The sequence below is a fragment of the Agelaius tricolor genome, unplaced genomic scaffold (genome assembly GCF_023055355.1).
Source record: "Agelaius tricolor isolate 1412-34295 unplaced genomic scaffold, bAgeTri1.0.p SCAF_15, whole genome shotgun sequence".
Taxonomy (NCBI): Eukaryota; Metazoa; Chordata; class Aves; order Passeriformes; family Icteridae; genus Agelaius; species Agelaius tricolor.
The window spans coordinates 20536916-20553774 of record NW_027269275.1 but is presented as its reverse complement, the minus strand read 5'-3'; the positions used below and the strand labels follow the sequence as shown (position 1 = coordinate 20553774).

Here is a 16859-nt window from a genome sequence, read left to right as displayed (position 1 = left end):
GGCCACCCCCCAAATAATCAGCATGCTTGTGAGGGAACAGATTCTTTGCCCAATATAGCCAAGCCCTGGCTCCATCCGTCAAGGCTTTCATTCCTGTCGGGACCCTGCAGGATCTGAGCACCCCGAGCAGCTCTCAGGGCACCCCTGCATTCCCTGCCCTCCTTCCCTAATGGCAGCAGTCTGGCAGTTGCAGGCACTGATAACCAAGTGGTGAGGCAGTCAGCAGGCTTATTCAAACTTTTAATTCCTTTTGGCTCCGAGAGCTAATGGATTTTTTTGCCTTAGGGATACAGAGCTGAATAATGCACAGGCTTCACACAGCACTGGGCTGGGCTAAGGTATTTTCCAATTAGGAGCAAAGATTCTCCCCTAGTCAGAGGGCAGAAAAGCAAACTGCAAAGAAATCAGGTTTTTTTACAACAGGTTTCATCCATTCTGCTTTTCAGGAAAGCAGGGAGGAGAATCCACCTGCCTTGGGATGCAGCTGCAGCATGAACAGGCCAAGGCTGAGAGCCTCACACGCTGCTGTGTGCTCACCTTCCAAGCGTGCAGGATTCCAGAGCTGCAGCCCCACAGCTCTCAGCAGGAATTTGGCAATGGAAAGGTGTTTGCAACCCCAAATCCCCTCCAGATTCCAAGACTTTGTACCTTGGCAGGAGCCTGGCAAGGGGGCAGCAGCACTCACCACAGCCTGCACGTTCTCGTGGGTGCTGAGGACACCCTTGGGCCTCCCCGTGGTCCCGCTGGTGTAGATGATCATGGCTCCTCTGTCCTTCCACGAGGAACAGCTTGGCAAGGGCCCCTCCTCCGTGGCTGCAGGGCTCGTGGATCCACCACCTCCAGAGCTGGGAAGTGGCAGCACAGGGACTCCCAGTTTCTGGGCACTGGGGGTTATTTTCCCCAGGAACTCCTCAGCTGCGATGAGCAGGGCACTCTGGGAGTCCTGGATCACGTACTCCAACTCAGGCACCGGGTGCTTCCTGTACAGGGGCACTGCTATGGCCCCGCTCATCCACGCAGCCCACTGGGCCACCACGTAGGAGGCATCGTTGGGGCACAGGAAGGAGATCCTCTCCTCCTTCAGGTCCCTGCTGGGGCACTGCAGGACCCTGCAGATCTCCTGCGACAAGCGGAGGCTCCGGCTCAGCAGGTCCCTGTACGTGTGCTCCCCGTTCTGGTCAACGATGGCCACTTTGTCCCCAAAAGCCGGGGCCCTGGTGAACACAGGGGTGATGTCACTGCTGCAGGTGGCCCAGGCTGTGTGCAGAGCCCTGTGGGGACAGCCAGCCCTGCTCCCATCGCGTGTGCAGCGGGACAGGTCCCGCAGGAGGCGGCAGAGGGGCCGGCAGCGCTGGGGGAAGAGCAGGGGGAGCAGCATCCTGCCAGCACGGGCGGGCTGGAGCAACTCTGCAGGAAGCAATGATGGCACATCAGCAGGGCAGGGATTACCCAGGGGGTTATTCCCACCCAGGCAAAGTGGCAGCCCTCATTTGAATAATATCCACTGTATTATTTATGTCCCTGCCTCAGAGTGCCACATCCTGGGCAGCCTGAGCATCCCTGGGTCCTGCCACAATGGAACAGGAGCAGAGATCCTTCCCTGCACAGCCCCCAACCCCTAAAACCCAGCTCATTTAAATGATGAACCAGCTTTCACAGAATCCCAGAATGGTTTGGGTTGGAAGGGACCTCAAAGCCCACCCAGTTCCACCCCCTGACACCTTTTAGTGTCCCAGGCTGCTGGCAGGCAGGGGTGAAATGAGAGGGGCTTTAAGGTCCTTTCCAAGCCGAGCCATTCCACGATTCTGTGAAGAATCCTAAACCCCTTGGTACAGCCTGTGGTACACACCCTCTCCATACAGCAACAGAGAGCAGAGAGGAGAGGAGAGGACAGGGCCGTGGCAGGAGAGAGAGGGATTTGCTGCACAGAATCCAATCAGCACCAAAACATCCCCAGAGAGGTTCCATGACAAGAGGAAGCAGCCAAAGGCTGACAAGCTCTCACTCTCCGAGACCGTCCGTGACACTTCCCTGACGCTGGCAATAACAACCTGATTTTCCCTTTTCTTTTTGATAAATGCCTATTAGTGGAGCAGCTCAGCTCCAAGAGCCTCCCAGCCCAGCTCCCCAGTGTGGGGAGGAGCTGGAACAGAGGGGATCCAGCCCAGCAGCTCCCCAGGGCAGAGCTGATCAGAGCTGAGCTCCCCTAGCTCAGGCTGCACAAGTTTATTTTCCGTGAGCGCTGCGGTCGCTCCCCTGCACCTTCGGAGCATTTCCCCACCCAGACACTGGCCCTGCTCACATCTTCTTTTGCAAATCAACCTCAATTTCTGCTTCTGCAAAACAAGCTGGTGATTTAGGGTGGAAACATCTGGGGGAGCAGAGAGGCTGCAGCCCCAGAGCGGGGTGAGTGTGGGAACTCCCGACATTTGCCACCGGCATGGAAAAAAACAAAGCAGCTCAAGGCAGAGCTCGTGTGACATCTCTGCATTGCTCTGGAGAGCCTGAAATGCAAAAACCCCATCTAACTCTCACCCTAAAGTGAACCTGTGGCCATGGCAAGGTGTCAATGCCCTGAGCATGATGAGGGGCAGCAGCTGGAAGCAGCTTTTGCCCAGGACCAGCGTGGCCAATGCTCTCAGTGCTCTCACTGCTCCTCCAGCTCCTTCCAAAAATCAAATTACCCCGTTCCCAGCAGTCTGTGTTTAATGGAGCAATTCACAGCAGCACCTCCAACCAGGCCTGGGAATGCTGGGTGTTCCAGAGCTGGGCTGCAGACACGTGGGGTAAATCCAGGGGCTGTTTGCCATCCCCTCCTGCTGCTCAGGGATCACTGGTGCCACAAGCTCCAGCACAGCACACCTGGAAACAAGATTTGTCCCTGGATCCCACAGGAGGCTGAGGGCAGGGCAGAGATGTGGCTCTGCTGCCTTGGAAGGGAAGGTTCAAATCTCCTGGAAGGGAAAATCCAAACCCTCCTCCTCCTCCTCCTCCTAAGGCTGAAGATCTCAAAGCAGCTGGGGGGCTCTCCCCAGCTCCCAGCACAACAAAACCAGTGCAAACTGGGAGCTGACCCACTGCACAGTCCTGGGCACTTTGTGCCATCCCCCTCTGCATTTTCTAATCATAAAGGGCATAAAATGCATTCCCTGGAGTAAAATGATCCTTGGAGTTACTCTGAGCTGTTCCAAAGTGAGTTATTACAGGAATAATCATGGCTCCAGCTGTGACTGGGTAGCTGCCAGAGTGAGCCTGACCTGCAGGACTCCACCCTTTCCTCATTTACAAGCATGGGAACACAAAGGGATTCCTGGCTGTTTCTACAACAGAGATAAAAATACTGCGTTCTTAGAAAATCATAAAAAGTACTTTATTAGAAAATCATAAAGTAACTAAGGACTTGGGAAAGGCATCAAATAATACCTGAGATGCTAACTGTTCTTCCCTTCTCACAAAACAAAAAACAGGGAAAGGTTTGGATTGGAAGGGACTTTAAAGCCCATCCAGTCCCACCTTCCACTGTCCCAGGCTGCTCCCAGCCCTGTCCAGCCTGGCCTTGGGCACTGCCAGGGATCCAGGGGCAGCCACGGCTGCTCTGGGCACCTGTGCCATGGCCTCACACCCTCACAGGGCTTTATTCTTCTCTCACTCCGGAGCAGATTCCCCCCCTGCAGGTCCCTGCCCGCAGCCAACTCACGGCACATCCCGGAGTAGGAACGGGCACAAACCGCGCGGAGCTTCCGAGGAACCGGGGACGCCCCGCCGCAGGCCCCGCACCCAGCGGCTCCCGCGGGGAACGAGGGCCGGGTCCGAGCACAGCGGGCCGAGGGCAGCGCGCCCCGGCTCGTCCCGGCTTTGGAACATCCCAGGACCGTCCCGGAGCCGCCCCGGCCCCGCCGCCTCCCGCAGCCCCGCGGGGCCTCACCTGCCGCCGGGGGACCGGTCCGGCCGCGAACAGCTCCGGCGGGAACGCGGCGTCGCGACCCGAACGTTCCGCGCACGAACGTTCTGCCAGACCGCGCCTGATTGTGGCGATTTTGCCCCAAAACGCCCACGGGGGGTGGGGCCGGGACTCCGCGGGGCTGACTGTGCCTGCAGCCCCCGGAGTGTCACCCTCGGATGGCACGGCGGGCGGGTGTGGAGCTCCTGCTCTGCCTCGTGGATCCTGGGGCCATGGGCCTGGTCTGGGGGATTTGGGGATGTAGGGACTTGGGGGTATGGGCAGGGGGCAGGCATGGGCTGGGCTCGGGGAACATTCACACACGGGCATCCCAGGGGCGCACAGAGATCCCAGAGATGCACAGGCACTCAGGGGACACACAGACACTGTGGGGACACACAGCCACCCTGGGGACACACAGCAATGCAGGGCTGCACAGAGCTCCCATGGTGGCACATGGCCCATGCCCCACCAAGCCGAGCTGCCCCGGCTGTGCCCAGCGGGCTGTGAAGCGGCACGGCCGCGGTGACCCCCACCCACCTCCCAGGTGTGTTTCCACCAGGGCTGGGAGCGGAAACAGGGCCGGGATCCCAGCGCTGGGGGAGGCACCCAACGCTCCTGCACCCAACACCTGTACCCAACACTCCTGCACCCAACAATCCTGCACCCAACGCCTGTACCCAACACTCCTGCACCCAACAATCCTGCACCCAACACCTGTACCCAACACTCCTGCACCCAACACTCCTGCACCCAACGCCTGTACCCAACAGTCCTGCACCCAACACTCCTGCACCCAACGCCTGTACCCAACAATCCTGCACCCAACGCTCCTGCACCCAACACCTGTACCCAACACTCCTGCACCCAACACTCCTGCACCCAATGCCTGTACCCAACAGTCCTGCACCCAACACTCCTGCACAGATCCCTGCTCATGGCAGGGCTCTCCATGGCATGGCTCCCTGCTCATGGCATGGCTCCCTCCTCATGGCATGGCTTTACATGGCACGTCTCCCCATGGCACACCTCCCCATGGCTCATCTCCCCATGGCCCATCTCCCCATGGCCCATCTCCCCATGGCTCATCTCCCCATGGCCCATCTCCCCATGGCACACCTCCCCATGGCACATCTCTCCACACAGGGATGAGCCCCTCCCCGGGGTGCGTGCCCATGGGGGAGTCTCTGCTGCCAACCCCCTTGTGGTGCTGCAGGGACTGGCAGGGACAGCAGGAACAGAGGTGGGGACAGCGCTGGGACACACAAGGATGAGCCAGGAGTGGCCCCTCCAGCTGGGACCCCTCTCCGTGGGGGTGACAGGGCCATGCTCCCCCCGAGGGCAGCAGGCGGCAGGGCCAGCTGGCCGGGATGTCACACACAGCACATGTCACCCCCTGACACCCTGTGCCACCCTGGCCCTGGCACCTGGTGCCGCTGGCCATCTGGAGCCAGCCATGTCCCCAGGGACAGTGGTGAGGGAAGGGAAGGGAAGGGAAGGGAAGGGAAGGGAAGGGAAGGGAAGGGAAGGGAAGGGAAGGGAAGGGAAGGGAAGGGAAGGGAAGGGAAGGGAAGGGAAGGGAAGGGAAGGGAAGGGAAGGGAAGGGAAGGGAAGGGGCTGCTCCCCAACCTCCTGGAGAGGGTTCAGTCCAGATGTGCCCTCACAGCTGGCAGTGGAAGCCGAGACCCGCGTGCAGCACAGCCCTGCTCACCCATGGACCCGGTCCCCAGGGCTGTCCCCAGGCTGCCACAGCGCCTTCCCAGGTCCCTCCCAGCCGGCTGTGAGCCCGCAGCCCTGGGGGGCGGGAGGGGTTTGTGCCTGCCCTCCCCGCCCTGCTCAGCTCGGTGGTTAATTATGGAGCCAGCAGAAAGCTTTTATTGCACTGGAGTTTACTTGTGGCACATCCGTATTTATTAAAGGAAAAAAAAAGGGAAGTAATTACTGGGGTGATGTAAACAGCACAAACACTGTGGGGCTGAGGGAATGCTCAGGGTGACAGTGAGTTCATCCCAGTGCTGTGGGATGGGATGGAATAATGGGATGGGATGGGATGGGATGGGATGGGATGGGATGGGATGGGATGGGATAATGGGATGGGATTTGGGGCACTGGCAGCTTCCACCGTGGTGCTGCTTGGAATGAGGATGCAGCACAGCAAGGTGGGAGCCCGTTCATCCCACTGGGACACCCCAAAACCATGGAAGGGTGTCCCTATCCCCATTCTGCCCCAGCCCAAGGAGGGACAGAGCCAGAGCAGTGCCAGGATCCCCGTGGCTGCCCAGGAGGATGTTATAAACAAGGGGCAGTGAAACGTTTGATCTCCATCCATCTGCTGGCCCCTAATCCCCACCGAGGCCCTGGTCCCTTCCCAGCCTCCCTAAGCTGCTCCCTGCCAGGCAGTGAAGGTCACCAGGGGCTGCTGGCCCTGTCCCCTGCCACAGGCACATGGCATCGGCACCACCCTAGGCTACCAGGGTCCTATGGTGGCAGAAAGCAGATCGAGTGTCCCCAATGGTGGCAGAAAGCAGATTGAGTGTCCCCAATGGTGGCACAAAGCAGATCGTGTCCCCAATTCGGGTTTAACCCTGTGCTGCTGCTCCCGCGGCAGGGTCAGGCTCTCCCTGTGTTTTCCCCCACATTTCAGAGGTCCCTCCTTGCCTGCATCCCTCCGGGCAGGAGCATCCCCGAGCTGCTGCAGGCACTGCCCGCGCCCGGCGGGGCCGCTCTGTCCCCAGGGCCCTGCAGGGGACACGATTGCCATGGGGACTCCCCGGGGACAGGAGCAGCTCGCAGTGAAGTGGAGCCGTAAGTGGCTCCTGCGTCACGTGGCGAGGATAAGTGCAAAATGGCCCTATTATGATAATTGCCCGGAATGATGATTGATGGAGATTAGCTGCTTATCTGAGGAAATGGCAGGCGCACGTGTGACACGGGCAGGCCGGGGACAGCCACCGGGCCACGGGGGCACGGGGCATGTCAGGATGGCACGAACTGTCAATGCCATCCCAGGAGCTGCCACATCCCCGGGCTGGGACGTGCCACCACCCAGGGACACCGGGAAAGCGTGGCAGGAGGATGGGATTGGCCAGTGGGACCCGCTCACACCCCACCCTGCCCGTGGAGGGCTCCTGGCTCCTCCTGCCAGCTCCATGAAGACATCCCTGATTAGGGGCAAAGCTGTTAGCCAGGGATGGCCGCTGCTCTCTGCGTGCTCCTGGTGCCTGCCCCAGCACCCCCGTGCCTCCCAGTGGCTCCCAGTAAATGGCTTATTTTGGGAGAAACTGAGCAGGAACTGTTCCCTGTCTCCTGCCTGGTGATTCCCATCCCATTCCCTTGGCCTTAGGGGCCCTCTAAAGGCATTGGCACCAGGAGCATCCACGGTGCAGTGGAGGCACAAGCCACATACCCACTTCTACCTCCAAAAGGACACCCAAAGCAGGAGCCTGGGGAGGAAAAGCTGGGAAAGCAGGGCTGGCTGCCACGCCGATGGCTGGCCAGGATGGAGCCATGGCACGACTGAACCACCGGGGCCAGGATTTTGGCACGAGCTGGGGATGCTCCATTGCACGAGGCTGAGATGGCCGTGCCAGGCGACACACGGCCAGAGGGCACCCCAAAACCCCCACCCATCACCACAAGTCCCTCCTCCACTCTCCCCTTCCCAATTTCCCGGGCCCCCCTGTGCAGCAGACGGATGCTGGGTAAGAGGTGTGTCTGTGGGAGCCGTGCTCGCCACGCAGCGTCGCCGGTCTGCGCCGGCTCCTGCCATCCCTGCCATCCCTGCCATCCCTGCCATCCCTGCCATGGCTTCCCCACCGGGCTGGGGACACAACGTGGGGCACACAGGGCTGAGCCCCTGCCCGCGACGTTGGCACCACGGACGGGCTCTGGAGGTCCAGGACGTCGCCCAGCTGGCCTTGGCAAAGGGAAGGGGTCCCCGGTGGGTCCCCGCCACCGGGCACGGTGAAGCCAACTCCTTTCTCTGCCCTCTCCCCTTTTCCTCCCCCCGTTTGGCGCTTGGCAGCGGAGCTGTGGTGGCGGCCGGGGCGCGCAGTGCCGGGGAAGGGCTGCCAAGCCTGGGCAGCCCCCCACGGCCCCCCGGCCCCCCGTGCCAAGGCTGGTGGCTGGCAGAAGGGCTGCCTGCGCCTGGCAGGGCTCCGTCAGCTGCGGGAGGATCCCTGTGCCGCGCTCGCTGCCAATTTCCCTGCGAGCTGGCACCGCAGGCGGCTCCGGAGGCACCGGCAGAGAAGGCTGGGGAGGACGGATTGTGAAAGGGAGAGAGAAGAAAAAAAAAAAATAATGGACACATGCCATCGCTGGAGCGGCGAGGCTGCCAAAACGCCAGCAGGCAGCGGGGGCCAAAACCCAGCGGCGGCGGAGAGGAGGCTCTGGCAGCGCGTCCCGGCGCGGGCACATGGAGGACGGGCAGCGAGGAGGAGGCACGGCGTGGCTGAGGCAAGATGGGCAGCACATGGAGGATGAGCAGCGAGGAGGAGGCACGGCGTGGCTGAGGCAAGATGGGCAGCACATGGAGGATGGGCAGCGAGGAGGAGGCACGGCGTGGCTGAGGCAGGCCGGGCGGTGAGGAGGAGGCACAGCATGGCTGAGGCAGGACGGGCAGCACATGGAGGAGGCACGGCGTGGGGAGCCAGAGAGGACAGAGGTATGTGCCCTCGTTGTGCAGTGTGTGCGTGTGCGTGCATGTGTCTGTGCCAGGCTCCGCGCAGCCTGCCCGCGGCCTCCCTGCCACCCCTCCATCTCCTGCATGGCCTGGCCCACCAGCTCCCGCCTGGCCTGTCCCACAGCCCTTCCCTGCCCGGCCTGTCCCACAGCCCTTCCCTGCCCAGCCTGTCCCACAGCCCTTCCCTGCCTGGCCTGTCCCACAGCCCTTCCCTGCCCAGCCTGTCCCACAGCCTCCCCTGCCTGCAGCGCTGCCTGGCACGGGCACTCACAGGCTCCAGGTGCCGGCCGGGCTCGCCGTGGGGCTGCACAGAGGCTCTGCCGCACGCGGGGCCGGCGAGCGAGGCTGTGGCTTTGTCTGCCTGGGCTTTGTCTGCCGGCGGCGGAGGGGCCGGGGCCAGAGGGGCTGCGGGAAGGGAGGTGCGAGCCAAAGTCTGCCGAGCCAAAGTCCTGCTGATACCGAGCCCTGCCGAGCCAAAGTCCTGCCACCAGCAGTGCTGGCACGTGGGAAACGCGCCCTGCTCCCAGCCCGGAGCTGCCCCAGAGCACAGCCTGGTGGCTGGGTGAGAAGGACAGAGGGAGGGTGGGCAGAGAGTCCCCGCATCCATCACTGTGCTGGGGAGGAGGAGGAGGAGGGAAGGACAGGATTGCCAGGAAGCTCGTGGTGCCGTGGCCATGACTTGCTCGATGCTGGGGTCGTGGCCATGGGGTGCTGGGTGAAGAAGACAGGGTGTGAGTAGGGGTTTGTGTGGGGCTGGGGGTGTGGGGCGGAGGGGGTGGTGGGTGCAGGGCAGAGAGCTGGTGCTGCTGTGTGCCCTCCTGCCTGCCCAGGGTGCAGGAGCAATGCTGGAGCCATTCCCAAGCCAGGAGCAGCATGGCATCACCAATCCACTGGCACTGTGTGAAGAGGCTGCAAAAGGGTCCCCAGGCACCAAACCTGGCCCATGCTGGGGGAAGGAGCTGGCACTGAAGGGAAACAGGGATGCTGGCAATCCCAAATGTCACAGCACCCCGATTCCTGCTGCTCTGCACCCTGCCTGTGCCCACCACATCCCTGTGCCCGGGGATGTCCACTCTGCACCAGTCCCAGCAGGACAGACCTCCCTCAGCACCCATCACCTGCAGGAGCCAAGGCAGGGATCCCAGGGATTCCAGCTTTGAGGGCACCAGCTTCTCTCTGGGAGTGATGTGGCAAGAGATGTCCCATCCCATCCCCTCTCATCCCATCCCATCCCATCCCATCCCATCCCATCCCATCCCATCCCATCCCATCCCAAGGCTGGGCTGATCACCCGGCCACTCAGCTCTGAGCTGGAGGAGCAGCTCTGCCCATTCCTGCACTGGATATTGGGATGAAATATCGCATCCTGCTGCAGCCTGGTCCCCAGAATGTCCAGGGAAAGATCCTCCACCTGGATGGCACCACCACAGCCTTTCCAGCTCCCGTCATTCCCCGAGGACAGAGCCCCACGCCCGCCCCGCGCTGCTCAGTGCGGGGCCAAGAGGGCAGGAACGCTCCCGTGTCACGGGATGATCCCCCCATCTCCCCCTCTCCCTCGTTTTCCTCCGTATTTCACAGTTCCTGCTTCCTGCACAAGGCAGGGGTCTCCAGGGACTCCAGCCAGATGTTCTCTGCAGCACACCACATTGCTTTCCTAATGAAATATTCATGGAGCCTCTCCGCCTCTTGCCATGAAAGCCTTCTGCAGCTCCCAGCCATGGAAACGCTGCGCAGGCAGCATTCCTGCAAAGCTCCCGGCCCCCTGCTTCCCGCTCGGCTCCTCCACCTTCCTCTTCCTCCTCCCACCAGCCGTGCCGGAGCGGGGGCTTTGTCCCCTCTCGCCCTGCAGGTGAGGCAACACCAAGGGCACAGACAGAGCCACGGCTGGGGACAGCACTGTCCCCGCACGGCTGTCGCCCACCCCGAGGTGCCTGGGAGAAGGGGACAGGTGGATGCAGACCCCGGCGTGGGACACGGGGGGTGTCACCAATCCCCGGCCCATCCCGGCTCCCGGTGCTCCCGGTGCTCCCGGTGCTCCCGGTGCTCCCTGCTCCCGCCGGCTCCCAGCCAGCCCGCGGCATTAGCGATGCTGTGCACTATAATCCAATTAGGTTGTTTATGCAAACAATCAGGTTTTATGTTTTGGTAAAAAGCTTAAATAACCTTAATCAAAGCGAAAGACCTGAAACTATCGCTGGCAGGGGCTGCGGGCTGCTGGGTGGTGGCAGGACCCCGTGCCTGGCTGGTGACACCCTGCCTGGCTGGTGACACCCTGCCTGCTGGTGACACCCTGCCCAGCTCACTGCCCCACCGACAGCCCCGAGGGCCTCGTGGGAAGTGCTCTCCTCCATCCCAGAGGTGCTGCCAGAGGGTCTGAGCTGTTCTGCTGGTGCTGGGGGCTCCTGGTTCCCTTCAGTGTCACACCCAGCCTGGCCCCGACATCCTGGGACATCTTGTCAGCTCTGTTCCTAAATGTAGGAGCACTGAGAGGTGGCATCACCCAGGGGGATGCGGGAGATGCCAGCCAGTGACTGACCCAGCATTGCCACCATCCCCCCTCACATCACCAGCCCTGGGTGTTCCAACAGCACCACAGCGTCCTGGAACTGGGAGAAAATCCCTGCAGCTGCAGCTGGGGCCAGCGAGGTGGCACAAGGGACTGGGCTGTGCCCCTGTGCCCGTCCAGGGGTGGGCACAGCGAGCTGGGGAGCAGGGCTGGCTCTGGAGGGCCGTGCCCGTGGCACTGCCTCCTGCACACCCCGAGTTTCTGGAGGAGTAATAAGCTATGCATGTAGTGTAGAAATAAAACATGTTCTGCAGAACAAATGATGTTAATTTGCTGAGAGGCTCTGAAGCCGAGTATTAGCGAAATGCCTTGAGGGAGAGAGCGGCAGCTGTGCTGGAATTAATGGCAACGTGCCGAATTAGCACCGCTATGCATCATAGTCAGAGGGAAAAATTACCGGAGAGAGGAGGAAAACAACCCCCTCCACACCCCCTCCACAACCCCTCCAAAACCCCTCTATGCCCCCTTCCACAACCCCTGCACAACCCCACCACAACCCCTCCACAACCCCCTCCACAACCCCTCCAAATCCTCTCCATGCCCCCTTCCACAACCCCTCCATGCCCCCCTCCACAACCCTCTGCACAACCCCTCCAAATCCCCTCCACAACCCCTCCACACCCCCTCTATGCCCCCCTCCACAACCCCCTCCACATCCCCTGCACAACCCCCTCCACACACCCTCCATGTGCCAGCCCCCAGCCCAGGCCATGCTGCTGAGCGGCTCCAGGTGCCTGTGGGATGCCCCTGGGATGCCCCTGGGATGCCCTGGCCCTGCCCAGGCACACTACAGCTCACTCCAAGCCCAGCAGCCTCCCCTGCCAAGGTGTGTGTCCTCAGGACTGCTCAACATCCCTCTGGGATGCTCGACATTGCTCCTGGAGCTCCACATCCCCCTGGACCAAACCATGCCACTCCAACCCAGCCTGCTCCCAGGGATCATCCCCTCCAGGATATGTGTCCCTGCTGCTCCCCCATTCCTTCCCCTCCTTTTCAGGGTGTTATTCATCTCCTTGTCTGTTTACTCCTTCCCTTCATTCCCGGTGGTTGAGTGCCTGAGGCCCGGAGCTGCTCACTGATTCCTCACAGCGCCTCTGCTTCACAGCTCTGCAGCCTCTGCCCCCCTCGGCCCCTGTGGATGGGGCATTACCTCCTAATGGATGCTTCCAGTAAATTCCACACCTCTGATGAATATTTAACACCGACATCCAGTCTCTGCTGGTCCCAAGGTGCTGCTGTGTCTCATGGGAAGTTGGGTTTGGCCCTTGGGTGGCTGCATGCTGGGCTGTGCAGATGGCAGGGAGCAGTTATCCCAGCGGAGATGGCACTGGTGACATCCTGAGCCAGCATTCCTGTGAATCCCTCATCATCCCCTGTGCCCATCACAGCTGGTGGCTGCTCATCCTCAGCTTAACACAGCCCCAAAAATAAAACATCTCCCTGTTTGTCTTGTCACCCTCAACTTTTTCTCCTGCTTTTCCTCTGCAGGTTTCAGGCCTATAGGAGCCACCCCAGCCCAGCCCTGGGTGTCACTGTGCCACCCCTCCCTGCTGTGGGACAGTCCTGGGGCTCACAGGATGTGATGGATGTGGATGTGCCACCAGCCTGGTCCTTGCTGGGATGTGCCAACAACTGCTGAGCACCGAATCCCCTGGGATGTGGCAACGGGAATGGGATTTCCCTGTGACCCTCCTGCAGCCACCAGCACTCAGCATGCCGGGAGTGAAGAAGGTTCATTCATCCAGAGCTTTATCCATGCAAGCACAGGTGGAGCTTTACCAAACATGCCCAGGCCCTGCTGGCTGCCCTGGGGACCAGGATTCTGCCTGGGAAGGAGGAATGTGCTCCCTGCCCTGCTCCAGACTGGGAGCATCCCCCAGGGGACCTGCATGGACTCTCCAAGGGCTGTGCCAGCCCCTGCTTCGCTCTCCTGGAGCCCCACCACTCCTGATCCCAGCCCTTCTCCGTGTCCTGGGGATGCTCTGGGTTTTCTGCCCCATCCCCACCCCACACCAGGAGCTCTGTGTGCACAGGGCCATCCCACCCTTCTGTCCCCAAGGAGCTGGGCTGGGCAATCTTTAAAGGGGCTGGTTTTGGAGTGGAATGGGGGAGCTGCAGAGGTTCTGGGGCGCTGGGAGCTGCGGGTGCCCGGGCACGGGCGGGGGCTGCCGGTCACTGCCAGGTTACATCTGCCGGGGCACGCAAGAGTGACTCCAGATGCATTAGAAGTGCCGTGCTCCAATTTCAATTTCATCGTCTCACAATCATTTTCAGGCTCCTCTTAGTGCCACATTAACGAAGCCTGCTCGTTTGAATGCATAATTAGCCCAAGCATTCTACCTCGCTAATTTCGAAGCGAGGGGGGGGGGGGAGAGAAGGGGGGGAATTTGCATATTAATTTAGCAGAGGGAGAGAAAAACTGTTTACCACTTGCTTCTTGCTGTTGATCACAGCGGACTTAACTCTTTCCCGGGTGCCATCTGGAGCCGCGGAGCCGGCGCCCAGCCGGCACGTGGGACGGGCTGCAAAGGTTACACACAGCAATTAAACCCTGCCGACCACCCGGGCTGCCCTGGGGAGCTCCTGCGAGCGCCGGGCCGCGCCCCTGGCAGCACAGGGCGGCTGAAGGGCGCCTGAGGTGGAGGCGGCAGCTCCGGGGTGTCCCCAGCCCTCCTCCCCGTGTGGTTCCAGGCTGAAAAGCCACCCGCTGTCACCCCCTCAGGGTGACAGATCCCAGATCTGTCCCTGATCATCCTTGGCAAAGCCAGGAGAAGGGATTCCCAACGGTGTCACTCCTCCTGCAAAGAGTGGCTGGGGTCCATTCTGTCATCCCTGCTGTGTCCCCTTCAAAGGGACACCTTTGCCCTCGGGGCTCTCTGATTTTTAGCATCACCCACCCATGGTATGGGGTTGGATGAGCCTGTGCCTTCCCCCAAGCCCTTTGCAGCAGGAGCATCCCTTGGAATCCACGGGGTCCCCCCAGCTGCTGCACCCAAGGAGCACCCAAGGAGCGGGGTGGGAGCCTGGCTGAGCACTGGCAGCTCACAGCAGCCCCCAAACACCAGCTCCCTTTGTTTGGGAGTCTGTGGGCGTCCTGAGCCGAGGTTGGAGGTAATTTGTCTGCTCCCTGCAGCGGGCTGTCATCTCGCATCTGTGAGCCGGTTCCATTTGCACTGCCATTAAAAAACTCTCAGGTCTGACAGGTAGTAAAAAAAAAAAAAAATTAAAAAAATAGCAACAGGATGTTGGGAATATCACGGGCTCATCGCAGCTGGACCACCCTCCCATCCAGCTCTCACTAGCCAGGTATTTGGATTTGAAGGTGCTGGCAGCAGCCACGAGCCCTGTTTTGGCCTTTGGACATGTATCCCCAGGGATATCCCTCGGCACCTCCATCCCAGCTCCCCCAAACGCCTTCCCCAGCCCTGGAGAGCCCCTGCCCCACCATCCACCCAGTCTGGCTGGCTCGGAGCCATCCCAGCGCGTCACAGCCATTTGGGGACACTCCATCCTGGGCATCCCTGCCTGGCTGCCGCCTCCCAGCCGCACGCAGCGATGCCCGGGGCTCTGTGCTGCCCCTGCTCCGGGCAAGGGGCACAGCCCCATCTCAGGGGTCTCCGGAGTGGCCGGAGCGGTGCCGGCGCTGCGGAGGAGCGCGGGGATGGCTCGGAAAGGGTTAACAGTTGATTACAGCCTTTGTCTCCGCATCAGTGTACATAATGCGCCCGCATTTGCATACTGCAGTGTGCGCTCAATTAAAATGAACTTTTAATTTCTTCTAAGTAAATTACTTCTTCCCGCTACGTGACGCGCACAAAATGTCAGAATAATGGGAGAGCCTTAATGAGCTGGGAATGAGGGGCAGGGAGGGGAATGCTGGGGGCTCCGGCTCCCCTCTGGGCCACTCCTGCCGCGGGAGAGGATGGATCCTGCTCCCTTCTGCCTTCCCTGCTGCGCCGCGGGACGTCCCTGCTGCCAGCGTGTCCCCTGGGCAGGGCCGGGGTCGTCACCTCCTCCCCATCACCTCCTCCTGCCCGTGTCCCTGCGAGGAGCTGAGCTCTCGAGGCAGTGCCCGCATCCCAGGGATGCGTGGGGACACAGAAATGTCCCTGTGTGAGTCTGAGCTCTCTGGGTGCTGCCCGCATCCCAGGGATGTGTGGGGACACAGAAATGTCCCTGTGTGAGTCTGAGCTCTCGAGGCAGTGCCTGCATCCCGGGGATGCGTGGGGACACAGAAATGTCCCTGTGTGAGTCTGAGCTCTCGAGGCAGTGCCTGCATCCCGGGGATGCGTGGGGACACAGGAACGTCCCTGTGCTGGCCTGAGCTCTCCGGGCACTGCCCCCATGGTGACATCCAGGGATGTGTGGGGACATGGGGACACAGGGATGTCCCTGCGAGGAGCTGAGTTCTCCAGGTCCTGCATCCTGGCACTCGGCACCCTCCCAAAAATGCTTCCCGGGCCATGTCCTCCCCAGGCGGCCCCAGCCCGCCCCGGGGAGCCGCGGCCGCTCCGTCCTTCCCTTCCCTTCCCTTCCCTTCCCTTCCCTTCCCTTCCCTTCCCTTCCCTTCCCTTCCCTTCCCTTCCCTTCCCTTCCCTTCCCTTCCCTTCCCTTCCCTTCCCTTCCCTTCCCTTCCCTTCCCTTCCCTTCCCTTCCCTTCCCTTCCCTTCCCTTCCCTTCCCTTCCCTTCCCTTCCCTTCCCTCGGGGGATGCTCGGGAGGGACCCGCAGCCCCCCGCTCGCCCCTCGTGTCCGCGGGGGCCAGATGGCAGCCGAGATTACTGGAATTTGATTTTCAGATAAATCACAAACCTGGATGAGCAAGCCATCGCTGCTGCAGATGCATTATCCGTAATCCCCTGGAAAGGAACCTTTGGGAGGAGCCGGTGCCGGTGCCAGCCCGGCGGCAGCAGCTGGGTAATCCCGGCACGGCCCCGGCCCGGGGGCTCAGCTGCTGCTGCCGGCTCCGTGCTGCGCCACCCGAGCCCCCACGACCCACATTCGGTGCCGCCGAGCCCGGGGGGAGCAGATGGAGCCAGATGGAACCACACCGGGAGCACCGGGCACCGGGACCCGCCCGTGCCCAGAGTGCCCAGGGTGCCCACCGTGCCCACCGTGCCCACCATGCCCACCATGCCCACCGTGCCCACCGTGCCCACCGTGCCCACCATGCCCACCATGCCCACCGTGCCCACCGTGCCCACCGTGCCCACCATGCCCACCATGCCCACCATGTCCTCCATGCCCACCGTGCCCACTGTGCCTGGCTGGCGCCGCGGGAGGAGGGTGAGGGGGACAGGGGGCTCTGCCGGGCCCTCCTCATCTCATTTCTCCGTATAAGTGATGCCCAGAGCATCCCAGGCCCTCCCTCTCTCACCTCTCTCTGTAAATGATGCCCAGAGCATCCCAGTGGTGCCCAGCACTGCCAGTGTGGGGGCAGGGAGAGCCCCTCTCCTCTCACCCCACCACACCTGTCCTAGGGATGCACCTCCACTTATCCCAGGGATTAACTGGGATGTGGGAATGACCCCCAGGCTGCAGGGCCAGCCCTGGCCAAGCTGCTGAGGAGGATGAGGAAGGGACAGGCAGGGCCTGGCACCCTCGGGTTCCCTGCTCGTGCCCCTCCCTGGGCTGCCCAGGGGAGCTGGGAACAGCAGGAGGCTGCAAGCCCCG

The 16859-nt window shown here is 61.7% G+C and overlaps 1 protein-coding gene and 1 long non-coding RNA gene across 7 annotated transcripts in view; one reads left to right on the top strand and one right to left on the bottom strand.

Annotated features, from left to right (window-relative positions):
- Positions 1-3945, bottom strand: part of ACSF3 (acyl-CoA synthetase family member 3) — a 52938-nt gene extending 48993 nt beyond the window's left edge. For 3 of the 6 annotated variants that reach the window (XR_011681334.1, XM_071440860.1, XM_071440858.1), the window contains exons 1-2: positions 3698-3829; positions 686-1407 (exon numbers count right to left, since the gene is read on the bottom strand). Coding sequence is in view for 5 of the 6 variants with exons in the window: in XM_071440860.1 (XP_071296961.1) it covers positions 686-1407; positions 3698-3704 (729 nt within the window). In the remaining variant the exon portion in view is untranslated. The other 3 variants (XM_071440857.1, XM_071440861.1, XM_071440856.1) reach the window with 3 other exon arrangements.
- Positions 3946-7633: 3688 nt separating this feature from the next.
- On the top strand, positions 7634-14963 carry LOC139596491 (uncharacterized). The gene is made up of 2 exons (XR_011681331.1): positions 7634-8603; positions 12676-14963. It is a non-coding gene; the product is annotated as an uncharacterized lncRNA (long non-coding RNA).
- The last annotated feature ends 1896 nt before the right edge of the window (positions 14964-16859 follow it).